Genomic DNA, 25,406 nt, shown 5'->3' with positions numbered 1-25,406 from the left:
TTCTATTGGAAATTCCTCCAAATCTATGCATCCCTTAGCTTCCAGCTCACAGCATCCCATCCCCACTTGTTTGCACACTTCCTTTCCTACAATCTGTATACAGCCTTTCTGCCCTTATGCCCACATTCTGCTTATGCCTTTTTTCTTTTATTCATTGATGTCTCCATCATCCTCTGTTCTCATATCCTCTTTTTTTTTTTGCCTCCCAGTTGCTCTGTCACACTCCATTTAGCAACTCTGACCAGTGGTTTAGTGTAAACAGGCCTCACAGGTCAAAGTGTTTGGGCCTTATAATCACTAGGGACAATTACATTATTTGTCATACTGCTCAATCTTTCATGTTCCCTCTGAGTTTAGCTGCAGTCATCACAGCAGCTATAGTAACGGATTTTCTGTAGCATCAATATATTATGAGCTACATCTGTTTTACTACATTTGGAATCACTTACTCTAAAATGAGCAATGAAGTCCCATTACCATTACAAAATTGTTGGTTTTGGTGGAGATGAAACTGCTTAAACCGTTTGTTTTTATGTAGCTCAATACAGCTACCCACATTTTGGATACTCCTTATGGATAGTGATCATGATGAACTCTTGAGTTTCCTTGGTTACTACAACACCATTCACCCTGCTTGTTAGCCAGCCTGCAATGCCTGTCCCTCCACATGATTTCCTGGCAAGATGTATCAGCTTCACCTGTCTTAAAATACTGTGGAGTTTTCAAAAGTCCACTAGCCTTTCCTTTCTTCAGTTATCATAATAATTACATATCATCAAATTCCAACCTATACTGAATGTTTCCAGTGTTTTCTGGGTATAGAATACTTAGAAACAGTTTACCATTCCCTTCTTCTAAGGACAATCTGGGACTGGTTGCCTCTTCCCCAACTTGGCACAGTGGAGAACTGACCTCCTGACATCTGGCTCTGCAGCCAGTACCCAACTCACTGAGCTATCACTTTTCTTATATTCCGGCTTTTACGTCTATTGTCTACTCTGGCCACAATCCAGGGAAAGAACACATGGGCCGATATAGAGAGTCCATGGTTGAGTTCTCAGTGTCTGTAATGAAAATAATACTGGAAAGCAAAGAAATGTTTCTGCTTGGATCATGAGACACGGTACTGGACAAAATGGGCTAATGGTTTGTTTTGACAAGACTACAGTGGTGCCCCGCATAGCGATGATTTTCGCACAGCTGATCGGCTGTTTCAAAATGGCAGCCGGGTAAAAAACATGGCCGCCCGCTGTTTTCTGGGACGGATTCCTCTCTGCACGGGCAGAGAAAATGGCCGTGCTATGGAGGATCTTCACTGGACAGTGAGTTTTAAGCCCATAGGAACACATTAATTGGGTTTTAATGCGTTTCTATGGGTTTTTTTAATATCGCATGATGACGCTTTCGTTCGACAGCGATTTTCGTGGAACGAATTAACGTCGTCATGCGAGGCACCACTGTACTTGATTTGTATGACCTCATGTTGCCCCATAGTGTCTTTATCTCAAATACTAAAGATCTGAAAGCTCCATTGAGCTTTCAAATCTTTAGTATTCCACAGGCCTTCCTAAGCTGTAAGTGTTTCTTCCATAAGTCAATATGGTAATTCAATTCACCAACAAACTTGGATTTTCATTAACATTCTAAGACTGACATCTTCCTTCAATGAGCATTCCACATTAGATTGGAGCAGCCAATTTTGCTCTCCAATGCCAGTATCAAACCTTTTAGCATATTACAATATGGACTGCAATTATTATTAATTGTCTTATTTTCATTATCTTCTTTTAAAATACTTCCCTATCTGATGTCTACAACCTCCATCTAGGTTACCACAAAGTAACTGAATACCAATTTGATAGTTTCCATTTATTGTACATTAAATGGCTGCTTAATATTTCATCGAGACCACAATAAAAAGCACTCTAGATTTGCTTGTCTTTTAAAAAAATTATCCTTTACCAAATGATCTAAACCTGTAAAACAGTAAGAGCCTCCTAAGAAGTAATACAACCTTTTAATTACAATACTTAGTTGCCTTAAGCAACAGTAAAGGTTTAGGAACATCACCTTTCATTTTTTTCAGAATACAAGTGAACCTGAGAACCATTGTGTGGAAATTCCACATAGACACCAAATTAATATAAGGAGACAAAATTATCAATTAGATATTTTTCTTCTTCTTTCCACTGTGCTCAGTGGACCTTGCATTGATTAATAACACACAAAGTAGAAGTAATATTATGAAAGCACTGAGCAAACCAATTTAAAATAAATGTTATTTTTCTACAACAGTAGATATAGGATCGCAGCGTAAAATGTTTTTAAACAAACTGTTTCTTAAGAAGACTAGTTGTTCATGCACAGCATTACAATCTAAACCAAAGCAATGAAAACTTAAATTCTGAAAGATGGAACAACTACATAAATAAAAATTTCACCTATTCCCCTACAACCACATTATTAATTTTCCTAATTTTTGGAAGGTTGGGATTTTTAAAATATTCTAGTGCAAGATCAAATTCAGCCCTAAGTCTACTGAATAGAGACATCGTTTGTAACCTGCCCAACTGCACCTCTCAACCAAAAAATTCTTCTTCCAAGCAGATGCTTCCTATTTGAGAAAACAGCCCAGATTATGTTAGAGTCAAGCCCTCTGAAAGCAAAATGAATGAAACAAAAGCCATAAAGCACTCTGACATCACAAACCAAACAGATATATAAACTGAAATATTTTTCCTATTATAAATACATTAAACAAATATTTTAGCAGGTTTTGTTTTGATGGAAGGCCCAACATTCTAACAGGGCTTACTCTGAAACAGGGATCTCGAAGATTGCAAACACAGACTTCAATACTAAACACTGTGGCCAGAATCTTGTCTGACACTGGCAGAGCACTAGACAGATAAAGCAATCTGAGATCCCAGTAACAAATAGCTAAGAAACACTCACACAAGGAAGCTTCAGTAGTTTAAAAATCATGTCAGAACCCCAGAATCTTGTCCCCTGCTCTCCACACAAAGTCAATAGCAATCAGAAGAAAAAACAAACAATAGGTAATACAAGTAACAATATGTATAAAATCTGTTCTGCAGAATGCATAGAGCACAAGAGCATTGTGTTGGGCACAAGCTCCCTAAGTCTACAATATGGTTCTCGGAAATCAAATGGAAGTCCATAATGGCAATTTAAAAACCCAGCTCCATGCAAGGGTAATTTATGTTAGATATGTATAACTCTCTTGTATGTGGAGGCACAGAAGAAAAATACACTATTTAGAAATCAGGTTCAGTTTAACATAGCAAGCTTGTACAGTATATACAGTATCTACTCTGAATTCCCACTGAATTTAATGGTGTTTGGTTCAGACAAGTATATGAAAGTTTGCACATTAAAGTATAAGCATAACTGTATGAGTGTTTTATGAAATGATCGTTTATTAGAAAGTAGAACAAAATATTTTTTTTACTCTGAATTGTCATCTATGAAAAACATGAGACAATCTACCACAGACATAAGACTTCAAGTAATAAAGTGGGGAGGCTGGGCAGACATTTGCAAAATTAAACATTACCCTAGATGAATCAAACCTGATATAATGCAACAGAGTGTCCATATCTCTGAAGAGGTCCTTTTGATACAGGTACCACGTTCCAGATGTTGCTTTCCAAGTTATAGCTAAAAAGATGAAGTGGAAGTTTATTAACTGTAATTCTAGGAATATCCAATTTAGAAAGCATTACAAAGTATGAAGGTTCTAGCTTATATGCAATGAAGATTCTAGTTTAATTGAGAACTTAGCCCCTTTGCTGACTTCTTCTCAACAGGAAAAAAATATTCCATATTTATATAAATATGGACTTAATCTTAACATATGAATTGTGTTAAAACATATTTAACCTGAGAATTTACCCTTAGCCTTTGGACACGTAAAGTTAACATATCCAACTGATTTTGTACCCTGCCTTTCTCTCTGTTGAGCGGCTCAATGAAGCCCTTGCTGTGGCTTTGCTGTCTGATTAATGTTAAATTGGCCTATCACTATGGTTTTTGTCTAAAGTAAACCTAGAGATATCAGGCTGCCAAGTGCAATATGATTTGAGCCACATGTGGAAAAACAAAGGAAATGACTTACTTTAACACCATTTGGAATGTGCTGTAATTAAATGCATATCCACCAATCACCCACATAAATTTGCCATGTAGAACTGCCTTATGGGATGCCCGGCTTACAGATGGGCTAAATGGCTTCACATTAGGTAAAATCCAATATGACTCCATGGAAGGAACATTCAAAGAACAATCAGGACCTGTTTAAAAGGGATGGAGTGGAAAAGAATCACAGCTGAACTGTGTAGTCTGTTAGGCAAAAGAGTTAACATTACTCAGAAGCTTAGATGGAAAAGCTGAATTACTCAGTGCTTTTGTTGTGTTTTACCTGAAACTCCAGCCAATTTAAAATAGATCAAATACATTGATAAAGCTGACTTTGCATGGCTGGAAAGAAAATGGCCACTGTTTCTCCCTTTAGGCCCTGGCCATGAAAGCCTTTGCAAATACATAAACTGATATAATACATTGGCTGTTAATCATGGTCTTGTAATCAAAGTCTGCTAGGTTACTTACTGCAGGGATGTTTAACCTAAGCATCCCTTTGAAAGGTTAGCCATCATTTTCTGTAGTTTTAGAAAAAGTAGCTATATTAGTCCATGCTGGCATCTCAGACAAACACCATAAGAAACATAAAAAATAAAAGACAAAAATGTTCTGGCACCTTAAAGACCGTTATATTTTATTATGAGTTTTCATGGAACAAATCCACTTTCTCAGATATTTTCTGTATCCCTTTTGGCTATGTTCCTACACACATAAACATATATTTCTTATACCTGAAGAAGTGAATGTATACAGTTTCATGCTAAAATACATACAATGGGACACTTCCTAGTTTTCATTATTTCATTGATACAGACTGAAATATCTTTAATTCCCTGATATGTGTATATATTCATTTTTAAAATAAATAAATAAATAATAAATAAACAAATAAAACAGAAACACATCAAGACCTTGCATAAAATAGTCCACACATGGGCAGAATTCCCATCAGTAATGTTCCTCAGGAATTTAAGGGGGGCATATCAGTAGGAATATAATACAGCCGTTGTTCCCACTTTAAAGCACGTAAAGCGATTGCTTATCAAAAGTGCCAGTGCTCAAAAAAATGATTAACCTCATGACCATACACTTAAGACTTTCTATGTACACAACAGAGAAACAGCATTTGGAAGTGACTCTTATCAGCAGTGACTCTTATCCATAGATTATTCACATGTTTAAAATCAAATCCTAGACACATGAAATACATGATTCAGTACGAATCATACAATTGATATTTTGTGCAGTATAGTGACACCAAGTGGTATACTATATGCAAAGCCTCTAATTGAAACAGAAAAAGGAAAGGAATCTGTGGCAATGAGAAATAGATATTGTGAGCTCTTTCAACTGAATTGTTCTTTCCTGTTTACTGCTGTTATTGCCCACTTTTGAATAGATGACTATCTGTTGCCATGTCCCACTTTAGTTTTTATTGATTTTGAGGGGGTTTTGGAGCTTAATTGGCTCTAGCACTGGAAAACAGAATGTAAAAAACAAAACAACCCAAAAGATTCTGGTATTTTATGGTACTGTGAAAGAAACCAAAATCCAAAGAGGAAAGAACCTGAAATCAAAGCAAAACAAAAGAAAGAACAAAATTCCCCTGCACATTCCTAGCTGCCATAATAGGTCAGATGAGATGATGTCTGTTGGCAGTACAACAGCTCAATATGCTATGTTACTAGAGTTAAACAATTTCTTCTTTTTTATTATTTAAATACAATTCTTTTTAAAAATTGCATTCTGCAATCTATACAAAAGTATGAGAAAAAAAGTATCTGAAATATATAAAAACAAGAATATACAGGGTCCAGAATTTAATGGAAGGATTTATTTTACCAAGGTAAAGCTCAATTGGTAGAGAGATACATTCTTGCCCCTTCCCTCCTTCCAGGGTCCCATTCCTGTCAAGATTACCTAAGAACAGCAATGCTGACCTTTAGACCTGTCATCACCCTCCATATGTATGAGGGTAACATGAGAGGGGAGGGAGTGGCAAGATTGCAGCATTCCCTTTATGAATGGCAAAGTAATCCAAACCGTAACATATGAACAGGGCCTAAAAGAGCATTTGTAACACAGTAAATTAACCAAGTGGCTGATAGCCACTGTAGCACCTCAGATCTCTCAGCAATTAGGAAGAGGAGGAGTCAGAAGTAGAACCACCCCCAACCTTCAAGAGCATTAGCACTTTAAAACGCAAGTCAGAACCTTCATGCCTAGAAGGAATATTCAGCTACAGCAAAGGACATCACATAAGTAAACAACAGAGCATATGCAGAGGGTTCCTCTTAAAGAGGACTTCTTCAAGAAGCTTGTTAAGTACTTTAACTGGATCCATGCAAGGCTCCTGCAGCTTCTTTTCCAAAGCCAGAGAGCCTGTTGAAACAACATCTGTATCTAGCTACGTTTGTGGACAACTTGGTTCTCACTGTCAATGAATTTAAATTGCTCTTGAGCTCACATGACCAATTGGGTGTATTTTAAAGATCTGAATCTTAAGCAGCTTCTTAACTCTGTTTGGATCTAAGCCTGGATCACCCTCACCAACTTTATTTGCTGTCTGGTAAGTCTCCGCTAAATTGATCCCTGTATGTACTGCCTTTTGTTTTTGTCCCCTCTAATTCCTACCAATCTAAACCCATGGGTCATCTTGATTTTGCTGCCAGAACCTATCTAGCCTTGGTCTTGCCTGGAGCAGGATGGCCACTTCTGAGCAGAATGCTTCACTATGAATGAACTCACCATTTTCATGTTACTGGGAAATATGGTTCTTTCTTCATTGGTTTTTACAGTCCCATATGATGACTACAATAGAGTCAAAATGAGCAGAGCTCTTATGAAAAGTGTCCAAGGGTAGAATGTGTATCTGAGAGTCTCTACAAATTTCCTAGCCAATTCTAATGTGTATTCTGGCCTATTCTTTTGCAATTGCTGTATGTACTCTACATTTTGTCCATGTTTTAATCATCTGTACATTGTATCGCTAAGCATTTGACATTTGGAACTTCCAACTAAGCTGTCGGTTGTTCCAGGGTAATATTATTAGCTTGGATATGCACCAGGCTGGTTCTGAATTTTCTAAAGCCTCTAAATCTGTGTGATTGCAGCTAAACAGCCTCTTATCTGTAACAGGCTTCATTTCCATGTAAGTGTGCTTCTTACTAACCTAGGAATGGGTGAGTGGTTAGCATCTCTCTTATCTGTTGGAGTAATTAAAACAAGAGCACAGATTTCTGTTGTTGGTCATACATTAACAGAATTAATTCTTTAACAGCAGCATCGTGTGGGTTCACAGTGGCTGTCAGGTTTCTAACAGCTGCACATCTTTTGTGAATTAATAAAAACAAACTGTCCCATGCTGGTTCAGTCTAACTAGCAGTCAAATAACTGCACAATTAGTTTCACATGTCAAAGATAACTTAGGGTGAAAACAAAACAAAACACACCAGTCCCAAAATGCATCTCAAATGTGTATTCAGATCTAAGTCTTTTTCTCTACAAAGGTAATTGCTGATCTTCACTTCTTAAATAAACTGGCTTTTTCATATAGTGAACTGTTACTTTAGTGAAAAATCTCACTCAAATTTCCTAGACATCATGGGAATACATGTAAGTGGACAAAGACAAATAAATGAAGTCGCTAGAAGCTTTTTGAAAATATATATATTATTTCTGATGTGATCCATAATTATAACAAGTTCTTGTTCTATTTCACATCAACAAGCATTATTCCTGCTGCTATGATATATCTCAGAAGTAAGAATAAGTTAAAATGCAGGAACAAAGGATACCACATTAATGTTATTTTCTGATACCCACAAAAATTGCTCACCTTTAGAATTTGAGCTCTTTGATTTGAATACAGCTCAACATCCACTTTTAAATAAAAAAGAAATGAACTACAGTTCTTTTCTCCTTAAGATTCAACAGCAAGTAAAACCTGACAACTGGGAAAGGCACATAACCTGACTTTTATAGGCTGGCTTTTTTTCTTTTCTTTTTTACTTTATACGTTCATGAAGATGCTGGGATTGGGCTGTCTAGCTTATGCAGTTTTCTTGAAAAAGGTTCAACCATTTGATCCCTAGCTATATACTGCTTTTTGAGATTTTTTTACTAACTCTTTACTTTTGTCTCTGCAAAAGCCAGAGCCCTGAAATAGTATCCACATATAAATCTAGGCTCACTATTAACTTGCCAATAATAGATTTTTATAGCATAGCTTCAAAAGCAAAAGTACTTCTATAAAATGTTACTATTTTTACATAGCTCTTTACTTTATGCTCAGTAAAAAGAAAAAAATTGCACCAGACTGGATAAGTGTCTTCTTGCAAAAATGGTTATAATGCATTTTTAAATGCTTTTTGCATTAGATTTTTGGCCAAAATCCTGATGCTTTCAATAGTAAGTCACATTAGAGTAGGCTCAATAAATCATTGGAGATTTACTGAGTCAACTACATGAGTTTGATTGATTCAGATATACTAAATAAATCACAATTAGAAGTATCCCAATTGAATCAGTGGAACTTATAGAGGAGTTAACTCCGAATCCCAACAGATTCAATGCTCTACTCAAGTGTGATTTAATATGCTAAGCAACAGGATTTTGGCCAATACTTATGCAAATAAACTCCTTATAAGCCAGTGTTCAGCAGAACTCTAACAAAATTCTACATTTTTATTTTTCATTTTAGTGGCATAATATTTTGCTCTGCCGTACATATTTTTATATATTTGAAACTGGAGTGGTGTTTTCTAAAGCTGAAGTTCATAAATATATCACAATCATCTGCCAAATGTTTTAAAACAGCACTAAATAACATTACTACTGTCCACTGTCAAAATAACAATAGTCATTTTTAATTCAAATGGTGAAAAACATCTTAATTGCTGTTAATCCCTAATTCTTACCAGAGACATTTTGACTTGGAATGTATGCTACTCTTACTCCCTACATAAGGTAATTTCAGCCAATTCTTCCCTACTTCTACATCATACTTCAAACCATTTACTGGCTGCAAGGCCAGAGTTTGAAAGTTTGATTCCCCACTGTGCCTCCTTGACAGGAGCTGGACCCAGTAATCCATAGGATCCCTTCCAGATTTGCATTTCTATTATTGTTTTCAAGCATTCCCCCAAATAAAGAGGGATTAGAGAAGAAAAGCAAAGAAAAATCTTATGTCATGAATATGAACTCTGTTCTCTCTACACAAGGGAAATTAGGAGGAAGGTGTGACGGAATGCCCACGTCACTCCTGTCAATCATAGCTGAAGCTCAAGTGCAGGAGCCTATGAGAGGACAGGAAGGTGAGGCAGTGGGAGGCAGTTAGAGGGAGAGAAGGTTAGACAGGGAATGAGAATGTGTAAGAGAGAAATTGAATAGTCAAGATAGATAGTCAGAGAACTAGAGAGAACTGATGTCATTAATAAGTTGGTTGAAGGGAATAAATCAATAAAACAAATGAAGAATTGAACGTGTAACCAAATATAAGAAGTTTTAATGGGTGATTCTATACAATAATTAAAAAGAACATATGTGATTCAAATTCAAACTAAATAAACAAGTTATGTTGGCAGGAAGTGTCTGATTCAAATATTGGGCAAGTGTGGATAAGGGATATCCACTGGTGGCAGCGAATGAGAAAGAAAACGTCGCCAGAGTGAACCTTGGTTTGGGGAAAACAAACAGGGAACACTGGGTGGAATGTCACAGAAGGGTTCAAAAAAAATTAAAATAAAGTCCCTCAAACATCTCTAAAACTAACAATTATATTAGCAAATAAACTTGAGTACACTCCATCAGATGAAAGAATGTGCATAACTGATGAAAAATGAGACAAAGATGGAAAATCTAGTAGTTAAATGGCAAATTACAGAAAATGCAGTAGATTAATAACACTAAAGAAAATATTAATAAAATTAAAAGGAATCGCATACAAGTTATCACATTCTCCCATTTAAGTCTGATATTAATTAATATGGCAGGTAAATGAGCAAAGATTTCTTTAAAACTGCTGTTGTTAAATGACATTAGGGCACTGCTAACTTGTGGCATCCCTAGTAAGTTCTTCAAGGGATGTGAGATATTCAAGGAATGGTTTCCCACTGCCATTCTCAAGTGAATCTCCATTGCGAACTGAGAGATTTGAACCCAAGTCTCCTGAGTCTTGGTATAACATGCCATCCATTATATCAAATTGATTTGCTAAAATTTACATATGCATTAAAATACATTAAACTTTGCATGTACACTAAAAACTTTACACATGCATTAAGAAGAAATTATCACTGTGGTTAATTTTCTTGCTCCAGGACTCTGGACAGCTCCTTCCTTCCACAGGCAGAGGAAAGAACAGTGAGATGCCTGTGATCCTTGTGAACTATTTCAAGCCTCACGTTTCATATTACATTACATGGGAAAACTAACTAAAATTCTGTGTGTATTATTACATCTCTCATCAGACAAAATTTTATGCCACCACAGTCCAATTAATAATGCATATTTCAGTTTAATGTCAGCACTAAGTATACAATAGTAATTTAATCTGCACCTAAGAGATAAGAAGATAAGAAGTGGAAAGTGGAATCTCCCTGTACACGCATAACAAAGCTCTGGGGGAGGAAAGGGTAATATCTCTCATTGCTTGTAACCCTGAAGACAATTTCTATTATTTTGAAAATCACCTAGCTGGTCTATACATGTCCTATTACTATGACTGATTCACTGTATCAAGGGGAAAAATTGAATTCAAAGAATAAGAGCAAGAAACCACTTCAAAAACTTGAACATCATCCATCAATTTTTATTTTATACATTCCAAATTGCAGGACATGATATTTCAGTATATTTCTTCTTCAAGCTCTATTACTGGCTCCATGACAGAACCCTCTGTTCTTTTGGAGTTTAGAGGTACCAAGGATGAGTAATGATCATGTTTGTTGGATGCAACAGTTCTAACTTTGATATGATTGTTGAACCCAAGTTAACTGTCTTCATTGTACTGGTTATGAAAGATGCTGCCTAAATCCTAGGTTCCTGTTAGTTAATAACTGGTGTCCTGGAGTTTTGATAAACCTTTCAAATCTCACAGCAGCTTCTCAGCTTTGACTGACAGGCTACACAGAGCTTACACAAATGAAAAACATCATGCTACATTGATCAAATAATCAAAGAAATAACCCATTAGATATCAATATAAAATATTCATATAAAATTCATATTCATATAAAAATAATTAGTCAAAGCCAGACTGAGTTTATTGAACTTTGTTGTTGTTATCTGTCATCAAATTGGAATTGACTCTGTTGTTGTTAAGTTGTGTCCGACTCTTCGTGACCCCATGGACCACAGCACGCCAGGCCCTCCTGTCTTCCACTGCCTACCAGAGTTAGGTCAAATTCATGTTGGTAGATTCAATGACATTGCCCTACCATCTGGTCATCTGTCATCCCCTTCTCCTCTTGCCTTCACACTTTCACAACATCAGGGTCTTTTCCAGGGAGTCTTCGCTTCACATGAGATGGCCAAAGTACTGGAGCCTCAGCTTCAGGATCTGTCCTTCCAGTGAGCACTCAGGCTTGATTTCCTTTAGAATGGATAGGTTTGTTCTCCTTGCAGTCCAGGGGACTCTCAAGAGTCTCGTCCAGCACCACAATTCAAAAGCATCAATTCTTCGGTGGTCAGCCTTCTTTATGGTCCAGCTCTCACTTCTATGCATCGCTACTGGAAAAACCATAGCTTTGACTATGTGAATCTTTGTTGGCAAGATGATGTCTCTGTTTTTTAAGATGTTGTTGTGGTTTGTCATCACTTCCCTCCCAAGAAGCAGGCGTCTTTTAATTTCGGGGCTCCTGTCTCCATCTGCAGTGATCATGGAGCCCAAGAAGGTAAACTCTGTAACTGCCTCCATATCTTCCCCTTCTATTTGCCAGGAGGTGATGGGGCCAGTGGCCATGATCTTGGTTTTTTGGATGTTGAGCTTCAGACCATTTTTGTGCTCTCACCCTCATTACCCGCTTCTTTAATTCCTCCTTACTTTCTGCCATCAGAGTGGTATCATCTGCATATCTGAAGTTGTTGATATTTCAGCCTTGTCATACTCCTTTCCCAATTTTGAACCAATCCGTTGTTCCATATCCAGTTCTAACTGTTGCTTCCTTTCCCACATATAGATTTCTCAGGAGATAAGGTGATCAGGCACTCCCATTTCTTTAAGAACTTGCCATAGTTTGCTGTGGTCCACACAATCAAAGGCTTTTGTGTAGTCAATGAAGGAGAGGTAGATTTTTTTTTGGAACTCTCTGGCTCTCTCCATAATCGAGCACATGGTCTCTAGTTCCTCTACCCCTTTGAAATCCAGCTTGTACTTCTGGGAGTTCTTGGTCTACATACTGGTGAAGCCTACCTTGGAGGATTTTGAGCATAACCTTGCTAGCATGTTAAATGAGTGCAATCGTACTTTAATTGGAGCATTCATTGGCACTGCCCTTCTTCGGGATTGGAATGTAGGCTGATCTTTTCCAATCCTCTGGCCATTCTTGAGTTTTCCAAACTTGCTGGCACATGGAATGTAGCATATTAACAACGTCATCTTTTAAGATTTTAAATAGTTCAAATGGAATGCTATCACCTCCACTGGCCTTGTTGTTAGCCATGCTTTCTAAGGCCCACTTGACTTCACACTCCAGGATGTCTGGCTCTAGGTCAGCAACCACAGTGTCTGGGTTGTCCAGTACATCCCCATCTTTCTGGTACTGTATAATTCCTCTGTGTATTCTTGCCACCTCTTCTTGATATTTTCTGCTTCTCTTAGGTGCCTACCATTTTTGTCCTTTATCATGTCCATCTTTGCACAAAAGGTTCCTTTAATATCTCCAATTTTCTAGAACAGATCTCTGGTTTTTCCTTTTCTATTATTTTCCTCTATATCTTTGCACTGTTCGTTTAAGAAGGCTCTCCTGTCTCTCCTTGCTATTCTTTGGAAGTCAGCATTCAAATTTCTAAAACTTTCCCTATCTCCCTTGCATTTTGTTTCCCTTTCCTTCTCTGCTATTTGTAAGGCCTCGTTGGACAGCCACTTTGATTACTTGCATTTCCTTTTCTTTGGCATGGTTTTGTTGCTGCCTCCTGTAGAATGTTAGCACCCTCCATCCATAGTTCTTCAGGCACATAGTTCGAGTTCCTTAAATCTGTTCTTCACTTCCACTGTGGATTCATAAAGGATTTGGTTTAGATTATACCTGACTAGCCCAGTGGTTTTTCCTACTTTCTTCAGTTTATGCTGGAGTTTTGCTATGAGAAGCTGATGATCAGAGCCACAATCAGCTCTAGGTCTTGTTTTTGCTGACTGTATAGAGCTTCTCATCTTTGGCTGCCGAGAATATAATCAATCTGATTTCGATATTGCTCATCTGGTCATGCCCATGTGTAGAGTCACCTCTTGTAGTGTTGGAAAAGAATGTTTGTGATGACCAGCTTATTCTCTTGACAAAACTCTATTAGCCTTTGCCCTGCTTCATTCTGAACTCCAAGGCCAAACTTTCCTGTTGTTCCTTTTATCTCTTGATTCACTATTTTAGCATTCCATTCCCCTATAATGAGAAGAACATCTTTCTTTGGTGTCATTTCTAGAAAGTACTGTAAGTCTTCACAGAATTGGTCAATTTCAGCCTCTTTAGCATTGGTGGATGATGCATAAACCTGGATTACTGTGAAGTTGAAAGGCCTGCCTTGGATTCATATTGAAATCATTCTATCATTTTTGAGATTATATCCCATTACAGCTTTTTCCACTCTTTTGTTGTCCATTTCTTCTACGGGATTCTTGCCCACAATAGTAGATATGATAATCGTCTGAATTGAATTCACCCATTCCCGTCCATTTTAGTTCACTGACGCCCAGGATGTCAATGTTTATTCTTGCCATCTCCTGTTTGACCACATCCATCTTCCCAAGGTTCCCATATCTTACATTCCAGGTTCCCATGCAGTATTTTTCTTTGCAGCATCCGGCTTTCCTTTCACTTCCAGGCACGTCCACAGCTGAGCATCCTTCTGGCTTTGGCTCAACCACTTCATTAGCTCTGGAGCTACTTGTACATGTCCCCCACTCTTCCTCAGAAGCATGTTGGATGTCTTCTGACCTGAGGGGCTCATCTTCTAGCATCATATCTTTTAGCCTTTTGTTTCTGATCATGGGGCATTCTTGGCAAAGATGCTGTAGTGGCTTACCAGTTCCTGCACCAGGTGAATTGCGTTTAGTCAAAACTGTCCCCTATGACCTGTCTGTCTTGGGTGTCCCTGCACAGCATAGCCCATAGCTTCTCTGAATTACTCAAGCCCCTTCGCCACAACAAGGCAGCAATCCCTGAAGGGGAAGTGACTTATGGTGACCTAAATAGGGTTTTCAAAGTAAGTGATACATTTAGGAAGTCATTTTAAAAGACGGGCACAAAACACAATTCAGCAGTTTAGCTCAGTTCAGGATGGCTCTCACACAGGTGTTTTGCAGCTGCTCTGCACTCCTCTCTCCCACCTCCTCAGTATCACAGCATGTGCTTCCCTCCTCCAACAGTTGCCCACTCAGATGAGAAGTTGGGGCAGGGAAACTCCGGCACTGCCTTTGGGTAGGCAGAGGAGGCAGGTGAGGGAAGCATGCACTGCAGTCAGTGAGTAGGCAATCACATTGAGAAGCCGGGATAGGGAAGCATGTTTCAGCCAGGGAATGGGTGAGTGCACAGAAGAGGCAGAGAGAGGAGTGCATGGCACCCACGGAATATCTATGTGGACACACATATTGAACTGGGCTGAACCTCCAAACAGTTGTTCACGGCTATGTTTAGTTGTTTCACCGGTCCTATACCCCAACTGGGCTGAGTTTCCATCAGCAGGGATTCAAATCTAGGCCTCCTGTGTTCTAATCCATCATTCTGTCCACTACATTACACATACTGAACTTAGTTCCTACTTATTTGACTGGAACCAGTTCAACTAGCTTAACTGAAATCCAATCCAAAGTTTTTTATTTATTTAGTAATACAAAGATAAAATTTAAAACTTAAAAATACCTACAAAAATGCATCAGGACTGCAATGAATTCCAAGGATTCTAGAAATGGTAAAGGATTCTGGAAATTGTAGTCCAAGAACATTGGGGCTACTCAAAGTTGGGAACCACTGTTCTAGATGTTTTTGAATTGCAACTTCCAAGATACCTCAAAATTGGCTATGTTGGCTAATGCCGTTGGAAGCTGCAGTTCAGAAACATCTGGAGGGCCACATCTGCCCATCTCTTTAATGCAGGGCTAAATCCAAAGTTAATCATACTTGAAGTAAACTGATAGAAACTAGTGGGATTTCAGCTAGTTATGATTAACCAAACTCCTGCTCATTCCAATATTTTTCTTGTGGATTTTTGATATTTTCTAAATTATAGCAGCAGTGGTCTATTGGCGTTCTGCTGCTAGACTTTTTTTTAATGATAACACTGACAGAGGTTCAATAAGTGTAACTTCTATTTATTCCTTCCCTATATAGCTTTATGAAAAGCACAGCTATCCTAATCCATATTACGTACGTTAAACAAAGGGCTACTGAAATCTGCAAAGTTATTTGTAATAGAGATAATTAATGGTCAGAATCCTATTTATGTATGCAATCATGTATCCTTTCCCTCTAATAGAGCAGACTCCCTGTTGCAAGTCTGAAGTTTCAGTTGTTTTGAAATTGGCCATACAACTGGTTACAAACCCTAATACACAAAGTAAAGTGGATTGGAGAAGAAGCACTGCTGCACAGTTGCCTTACATATAACAGTTTTTCACCAGCTGGATTTTGGCTAGTGAAGTGGTTTATTTTTGCATTATTTTCAATAACTTTTTAGAAGCAACATGAATAATCTTTTTTGCTGTCATAACCTTGACTATTCTAGATGTTTATTCCAAATTACCCACCAGATGTCACAATTGTTCAGAAAGACATACACACTGCTCTTCACACCTTGAACTAAAATGTTTTGGGAAACCACTAACAACTCTTTCTAACCTATTGACTCAAATTGATATATGAACTATTTTATTTTTTTGCTGCACAATTTTTATTTTTATTTTGGCAGAAGATAAAACTTAAAAGCTTTCAGCAAACATTGTGGCCAGATTATCTCAGCAAACATTGTGGCCAGATATTTCAGCTCTTTTAAAATAAATCTTGCAGAGTCATGAAACAAAAACAATCCACACCTATAGGACATATTTACTAGCCAGGAAATACCACACTGTTTTCACCCAGTCTGTGTGTCCTCACTGTAGTGGCTACATATTTAAGGACAGAGCCTTCTTTATCTCCCCAACAACTCTACCATACTGTTCCTGATCTATATTGCAAGTGTTCCTGATCTATATTAAATCCTGCTCTGTTTTAGTCCTACAAATAAAAACCTCTGTGATCTCCTTAGGCCAAATGACCCATCACACCTTTTCCCTATCTTATACCATTAACACCCACACTCCAGGTTTCTTATTTCACCTCTCAGTGTCCTATATAGAAACTAACATTGGTTTCAACAGTTTAAGTTATTTGCAAGACCAAAAAAGCAGCTTCCTCTCCAAAACAAACTACATGATATTTACAAATTGTTAACAAACTGTATTAAAAATACAAATGCTTTGAGGATGAATGCTGTACATAGATTTTTTTAAAAAGAAAGTTATTAATACAATTGATGGCTGAAATCCTGTTGCACGTTATGCCTGCAAAAAGATCTAGCAAGGAGAGATTTTCAGTAATTCAATAATTGTTCCTTCCATCCTGCAGCTCTCACTGCTTCCAAGCAATGAAACTTGATTACTTTCAAGTCAAACAAGCCACAGAGCAGAAGGAGGTAGTCTAATAACTTGTGCAATAGATTTGGGCCAGTATATTCAAAAAAATGTCAATCGCCACAGAGTTGAAATGTCAGCAATCATATGTCTTTGTCAATCATATTCCTGGTACGAACAACCAGCTGCAGGAACTTTCCTTGTATTTGTACCCTGACTCATAATAAGTTTCACTTCCTTCTTAGCTTTGATAGTCCATCACAGCCTGACTGATATTGAGGCTCAGAAGCAGGAAGCAGTCAGTTAAAACAGAAATCAAATATAGGGCGATAGGCATTTTCTGCATACAAAGGGGTCTCAGTAGCCAAAAGTAGAAAAAATTATTGCAAACCCACCTTGCCAGCTGTCATTGCACACACACAGTTTCTCTCCTGTCAAATCACAGTAGCCATGATCAGGACTTCCACAGTTAGCTTTACAATAAGGAATATCACAGGCTTCTCCTTTCCAATACTTGTCACATTCACAATATACTTGGCTTGGAATCGAGCTACTAGTTGTACATTTTCCATGACCTGAGCAATTATTTGGACATGAATTAATTCTGTAATGAACAAAATGAGGAGAAAGAGGAAATAAAATAATGACATATAAATTGACAATTGTTCCTTCACAGATTACTTCAACTACAAAACAGAAAAAGGAAATACTCTCCTTATAACAGTAAACCTGAAAACTATGTATTCTTGTATTAATCAATTTCTTCTTCACTGAGACCAAGAAATTAAAAAGAAATGAGTACATATGTCCATATAAAAATGTTCAGGAGGAAAAAAATACAAAGCTTTTCTCTTGGGTTCATAATATACCAAGCATTCTTAACTCCATACCATGTTCAGGCTAGTTTAAAAAAAAAAAAAACTACGTTTAAATTATCCCCGAAAAGGCATACAGTTCTATTACATTCATTGATCAAAGCCTTAAAGCTTAAAATAATGTATATCTAACACACCAAGCAACCAGCATTAGTAATCCTTCTCTTCAGTTTAATACAGTGAGCAGTGCTATACAGGTGACTGTACAGGGAAGGTAACACAAAACATTCTCTCTAAGTTGTGCACCCACACACCTGAGCAGCACTGCATCTGGGCCATGCAGCCAAACCAGTGTTGCTACCCATTTGCTTTTGGTCATGGCCAACCTCCACATACACACACACAGAGGGCCGAGCCCCTGCCCAGCACTCTGGAAAATTAGAGTCTCACACGAGGGCTCCTACAACCCCCTCCATCTGTAGAGCTCTGTTTCTACAGAAAGACTGGTGGACTGTGCCTTGAGCTTCAAATCCTTATCCAGACCACAGTACCAGCCCACCATAGCCATCAATCTGACACTCCCAAAGGCCACTCCTGGTACATTATGCCCTGTAAAGGTCTGGCTTTATATGGTTTTTCAATCTAAGCAACTGAGGCCTTTGGTGTCTTTCATCTTGATGCTTTCATCTCCTTGACTACATATTTGTGGCCCTTCCTTCTGCTTTGGAATGCCATACCTCTGACCTGCTTGGGCTGACAGACAACTCCCCTGGAATCCAGAATTCCATTGCCTACACTTTGGCCCCTCTCGAACCCAACTACAACAAGTTATCAAGTTGTAACTTCCATCAGCTTATAACCCTTAACTGCAAGGTCCTACAAATGGGTGTGAGAAGCTGACATGCACAAATAAAAACCTGCAGGAACCTTGGCTTGGTAAAAAAAAAATAAATTCCAAAGCAATTGGCAGGATAATACGGTAGTACACAAATGCTAATCTTTTTTTTTTTTTTGGTAGATCATTTGTAAACAGTATCAGCTAAAATCAATGAGGACAGAGTAGTTTGGACCTCTCCTTATGAAACACTAGAAGAGGTAGCATAATTAACTTACCTGAAACATTTTTATTAGAGTCTTCAGGCAAAAACCTCCTAGAATATCCTAAAAAGTTCAACAATAAAACAGTCCCTAATGTACTCTTTATAATCTAAAAGCATGCTATGACCTCTAGGAGGTAATCCAGGTAAGCTATATCTGATGGCCAAAGTCCGGTTCAGAGTGTTCCACCTGCACAACAAGAATCATGCCACTACCAGCAGCAGATTTTCACTGATTAAATACCTCCTTTTCCACTTTCAGGGTATATGCAACTTCACTTTATTATGCATGAGCTATGTACTTCCCAAAATTAAAAAAAAAAAAAAGAAAGAAACATGAAATCCTTATCAGTGGCAATGTACCACTGATAATGACATCATTCCCACTGCACAGGTGGAGTTGTGCTACAGGATTTGGGTCAATGGGCAGTAATCCCTCTCAATTGCAGGTTGATATAAACTCACAACCCCAAAATGCAGCATTAGTCCAAGTGCTACAGCAGTTTTATTTCTACATGCTCGCAGTTCACTGTAACTACTCAAGGGCAATATCCATGAATATTTCCTGCAGGTATGTTGAGGTACATAGCACATTGTTTTGTTTTGCGTTGTGCAATTTGGGATATCTCTTTTATGATAAATTACTCCATAGCCTCACATATCAACAAGGCAGAAGAAACTCACTAATCATGCTATATTTCCTAGCTGCATTTCTTTTCAAAAGCATCATTTTATTCAAACTTTCTATGGATTCTTACATTTCCCTTCTTAGTCAAAATCCAATTTGCATAATACTACTTCAAATAATTTTAAGCCCCAAATCTTATTTACTAAGAAAACTCCATATGTGCTGATGAATAAACAGAAACATGATTGGGAAAAGAATTACTTACGAGTAAAAAATATTAAATCCTGTTAGATTATAAGCAGCATCGCTGAAAAAGTGTAGCAATGCATAGCCAGATGTAGTAACTACTTCAGGTACAGTTTCATTTCCACGTACTTCTGGAACTATAAGACCACTGCAAAAGATTGAACATGAAATATTCATATTAGCAATAACACAAGCTATAAAATGTTGGAGATTCAAATACATCATGAGCGTGCCGAACACATTTTGGAAACATTCCAGGACTTCGTTCCATTGCAGTGAAGAAAGCAAAGTGGAATTGGAAGCAGTACAGAAATTCATACATACTGACCAAAATCTTACTATATAGTTTTAAACCCTGCAACTTCCATATGTCATCAGCCACAGCTATTTCAGGGGAATTAAAAGTTCCTTATTCCCATTCCCCAGGATCCCTAAGAACCCTTTCCACCTTGGGGAGGACTTTAGGAGCTATGGAAGGCTGGAGAGAATTATTTAATGTTCAAAAATCACCACTGCTGATCCCAGTCCCATCACCAGGGTTGGCAGTGGCAACCTTAGGGCATTAAAGAGTTTCTTCCTTTGTTCCATAGCTCATAAAATCTTCCCCAGGACAACAAGGATCACTGGAACCTGGGCAAGGTGGACAGGAAAACTGTAATTTCCCCAAAAGGGTTCCAATAGATGAAGTCATCACAGTTGAGTGGTGTGAAGTTGCACAACAGGATTCTGGCCACTGAATGGCAAGATTATATTTCATATGGTATCACAGTTTTATGCATTCCAATCTAAATATTAGAACTAAGTGCAAAAGAACAGCCTATAATCTTCAGGCAAACCCTGTGCATGAAAATAATGCATATTAATTTAAATTATACAAAAATATGTTTAGCACCCAACTGTGAGGCTGAAAATTGAGCAACATAGCTCTCTGTGTTTGCCAGCTAAATAACACAGTATTATGCAGCAAGACAAATGGTCCCTCTATGCACCAACACAGGTTTCGTTATTTTTATTTTTCATGTTTGTTAATCAGTCATTTCCTTTTCCACTGTAGTCAGGCAAATTTGCAGGCACCCATGGGATGGGCAATTCAACTAGATTTGCCGTAGTAGGTGGGATCATCATTTCAACGTTATTTAGAGGAAGGCTAAACAAATGATCCCAATTTCATCCGTGGTAAAGAGGCTGATCAATTATAATTCTGCTCTAATAAAATTATATTTCAAATGTTTTCCAAAAGAGAATGGAGCCAGATGTGTGTATGTGTGTGTGTGTTGCAGTGTAGCTAACCTGATTTCTGTGCAATAGGAATACAATCACTACTACCTCAGTAGCTGCCTAGAATCAGCTAGAACAGCATTTCTCACAGGTAGGTTTTAATGAGGCCTATACTGTCATGCAACCTTATACTGGTAAAGAAGTATACTAGGAGATGTTAATTAGCTCTGTATAGTATAATAGTGCTCAAGCTTGAGGCTCCTGCTGGTGTTTGAATGTAAGCGCCAGAGGCCCAGACAAATAACCTTGTTAACAGCTTTAGCTGAAGTTTCAGTATGTTGCAATCTAGATCAATTTATACTTTGATGATAAACCTAATTTTTAAAATAATGTCTAGGTGTTTTTTCTTTGGGGAAAAAGTATGAGTACTATATAATCTCTGCAGAGACTCTGTAAAATGAACATTTAATGTCAAGTGTTAAATATGTTCCTTTTTAAACATTGACCACCAACTAACTGGCAGCGATCCTGTTGTATAGTTCTGCATGTACAATAGTGATGATGGTACCAGCAGTGGCAAAATGACTCTGCTTAAAGGCAAATTGCCACTTGTTAAAGACAACTGCAGGGTGCACCCTGAAATCATCAATGGAAGGTTTTAAACAGCAGTGGTTTGCCGCTGCTGATTACATCACCACTTCAACCAATTAATTTTTAATCTTAATGTTTCATGCTCTGGACAAACCAATAACTATCACAGAATTCCTGAGCCACCTGTGACAGAGCTGTCCCAGAGTGGGAATTTAAATCTCCCAGTGCAGCCAGGTGAGGAGACTCCAGCATCACCCTTGAGGCCATCTCTTAGCTCAGAAATGAAGACTGCTGTGCAGCAGGGTTAGCAATATATCAATAGAATCTGTGTACTGTCTAAAGAAAGGTAAAGGTTCCCCTTGACATTGTCTGATGCTAGGGCGCGGTGCTCATCCCTGTTTCTAAGCCATAGAGCCAGCATTTGTCCGAATACAGTTTCCGTGATCGCATGGCCAGCACAACTAGACATGGAATGCTATTACCTTCCCACTGTGGTGGTACCTATTTATCTACTCGCATCTGCATGCTTTTGAACTGCTAGGTTGGCAGGAGATGGGACAAGCGACGGGAGCTCACTCCGTTGCGTGGATTCGATCTTACGACTGCTGGTCTTCTGACTTCGCAGCACAGAGGTTTCTGTGGTTTAACCCACAGTGCCACCATGTCCCTTCTACTGTCTAAAGTACCCACTTTCAGAGACACATATTCAAATTTGGCAAACTGTAGGAAACTGACGCTAGTAATGGGGACAGAATTATTATAAATTTGGTTACTAACTAGACAATAGCCTTATGGCATATAAATTCAAGATGAGTCATTAGAGTTGTCAGAACAAGCTGCCTTAATTTTCCCCATCAGTATATATTTCAAAGGGAGGAACAAAAGAGAATAATACTGAGAAATGAAGAATGTTTCTAAACTACCTACAGAAATGTATATTCTTTTCTGATCTGTTCATTTCAATGCTCTTGGATTGCTAAAACACCAATAAAAATGAGTAATAATGTTTATATTATTTCTTAATAAGCAGGTGAACTGGGGAGAATAGAAATCACAGGAAAGTCAAACATAGTAAACTTTAAATTGAAACACACAAAAAATAAATTTGAACCAAGAAGGAACCTATTACCACACATGGTGGACATGTGATACTGCAAAGAAATATTGGGTCAAAATGTATACATGGATTAAACAAATGACTAAGCAAGAAATACAATTTAAACCAGAAAGTTTTTTATTGGGACTAATACCAAATAATATAAATAAGCAAAGTTATTACTTAATATCACATGTCCTTACAGCTGCTAGATTAGCATGGGCACAAGTATGGAAGGAGGGAGACCCACCAAAAGACGAAGTGATTATCAAAAAAATATTAGAGTGCGCTGAAATGGATAGACTTACAAAGAGACTAAAGGGGCAAGAAAAGTCAACTTACTATGAAAGCTGGAACATGTTCTACAAATGGTGGAAAGCAAAAACTTTGTAATAAATAGAAAATGACCAAAAGGAATAATGAGGAGAAGACACTGCTGAAAGAAATGTGTTATTATACAAAGGCTTGTAGGCTAAGCTCTACAGTATGTATCGTTTGTAGATCGAGATTTAGGCATATGTGTGTATATGTCTATGTACGGATATGTGTATATAAAGTAAAAAATAAAAAATGGAAATAAATAAATACATTTGAAGACTAGAAGTGGGAGCCCTCCAAAGACTGATAAGCTGTTATTCATGTTATCTCTTTCCTCCAGCAAAGTGGGACTGGCAGGACCTAGAATTCAGCAACTTCTGGAGGACTCCTGATATCTCAGTCCTGCTGAACAGAGAAGGAACAAAGAGGAACTCAAACAGGAAAAAGGAGAGAGAAGAACAAAAGTAATGATAGCAAATTTAAGCCATCTAGTGCTAAACATCCACATAAACATGTAATAAAACCTATTAAACTGAAGTACTCACCTAAATACAGCTATTAAAGGTGCATATATTGAATCTCCATCGTATACATACATATGGTCCCAACTACATTCTGTGGCAAAATGATTAAATCTTAATCTTAAAACTGAATTAGGACTAGAAGAGAAGAGAAAAAGGGAAGAATATTACAAAATCCAGAAATAACATTTTTCCTAATAAAATAATAAAATACTAATAAATTATTAAAGAGCAGCTAAAATTATTTGCTTGGAATTTAGTGTGAAAGCAGCATGGTTCCAATAAGAAAAACATGGTTCCAATAAGAAAAACAAATCTCTGTTAAAACCCTAAATCGTGAGATAAGATGTAATCAGATATTGTAAGCTCACAAACTTAGAAGACATTAGCTTGGTTCAGACATAATAATCCCAGTCCAACAAACCACTGGTCAAAGTCCTGTTGGCATAAGTGTATGCCATGCAAGCCATATGATATCATTCAATGATGCAAATTTTTAATTTAATTAAAATCTTCCTACCCTTCCCCATCCGGAGGCAACCAAAGGGTTCCCAAGATCAAAAAGGTCATAGGGAGCCTTGGGATGAGGGGAAAGCCATTAATATATATTTTTTAAAAATCCCCTACTATTCATTTGCCAAATCAACAATATTAGTAACATTATCAGGAAATATGTTATGTAGGTTCAAAATGTTCCTTTGCATGAAACTATGTTCCAAAGACTTTAATAGCTATAATTTCCACTGCACAATGGCTCAAAATATATACTTACTATCCTTCAATTAACCATGTACATTTAGTTTTATATTTATAATTTATTGGTCCATCTGTTAAATATCCTGAAGGTTCAGTTAACCTACAAAAGAATAAATCACAATAATTAGCCTTACAAGACTTTTCTTTTCTTTTCTTTTTAAGCACATACATGGAAGAAAGGCTACAAATGTACATAAAAATACATCCTACATCTTATTATTAATTAATATTTCTGAACTGCCCACCCACAAGAAGTTGTATGATCCTAATAAAGTCATGGACTTCTATCCATTGATTCACATGAGAAGGATTTCCCTGTGCTCTCCCCTCCACAACATCTCCCCAATAATCAAAGATCATGGACAGCAGACCAGTGCCCATCCTCCTGGTGATCACTCACCACTGAATACAACCAATAAGAAAAACAAAGTTTTAAAGCCAATATTTAAAGCTAAAACAGGAAGTATATAAATCCTAAAAAAGATCAAACAAATTACATAGTAAAAAACATTAAACAGAAGCAATATCAAAATGCATTCAAAGAAGTAAGGCACAAGAAGCTACCCATTTAGGCAGCCAGTAATTAAAGGAAAGCTTGCTTGAAGAGAAAAGTCTTCACCTGCTTGCAGAAGGATAGCGAAGGGCCTAGACTGCCCCCTTACAACAGAACAAAGTGGGTAGGGTAAGAATATAAAATCTGACAGTGTTGCAGTGGGACTGTCCAGCAAAGGCACAAAGCTTAGCTTTCTTCAGAGAGTCCTCACATTATTCAACTACTGAACAACAGTGTGAATGAGCTGTCACAGTAATAAGACATGAGAAGCAGTGAAGACAACAGATGAGTGTGGAGCCTGGCAGTGCAGAAGAAGACCAATCAAGCTCTTGACAGGAGACATATAGATAGGACCTTGGCTTCCTCGTTATTCCAATATTCGTCCTTATTTCCTATTCATTTGATTTGTTTATATTCCACCTTTGCCCAATACTGGAACCATAATTCTAATAAAACATGAAGAAGAAGCAGAAGTAGAAGAAGAAGCAGAAGAAGAAGAAGAAGACACAACAACAGAACCCAGAACCCTCATTACAACTCTTGCTCTGCATAAAGTCATCTGCCCAAAGCTACTTCCATTAAA

At 37.7% G+C, this 25,406-nt stretch overlaps 1 protein-coding gene across 4 annotated transcripts in view; it reads right to left on the bottom strand.

Annotated features, from left to right (window-relative positions):
- ATRNL1 (attractin like 1) overlaps positions 1-25,406 on the bottom strand; it is a 695,100-nt gene that overhangs the window by 611,378 nt on the left and 58,316 nt on the right. For all 4 annotated transcript variants that reach the window (XM_020779948.3, XM_078389598.1, XM_072995506.2 and 1 more), the window contains exons 2-7: positions 24,287-24,370; positions 23,539-23,652; positions 19,790-19,918; positions 17,380-17,588; positions 4,139-4,313; positions 3,594-3,681 (exon numbers count right to left, since the gene is read on the bottom strand). In XM_020779948.3, coding sequence (XP_020635607.2) covers positions 3,594-3,681; positions 4,139-4,313; positions 17,380-17,588; positions 19,790-19,918; positions 23,539-23,652; positions 24,287-24,370 — 799 coding nt within the window. The remainder of the gene's footprint in view (positions 1-3,593; positions 3,682-4,138; positions 4,314-17,379; positions 17,589-19,789; positions 19,919-23,538; positions 23,653-24,286; positions 24,371-25,406) is intronic.

This window comes from Pogona vitticeps, chromosome 3 (assembly GCF_051106095.1).
Source record: "Pogona vitticeps strain Pit_001003342236 chromosome 3, PviZW2.1, whole genome shotgun sequence".
NCBI lineage: Eukaryota > Metazoa > Chordata > Lepidosauria > Squamata > Agamidae > Pogona > Pogona vitticeps.
Note: the sequence above shows the minus strand (reverse complement) of the source record. Positions and strands in the feature narration are given on the sequence as shown.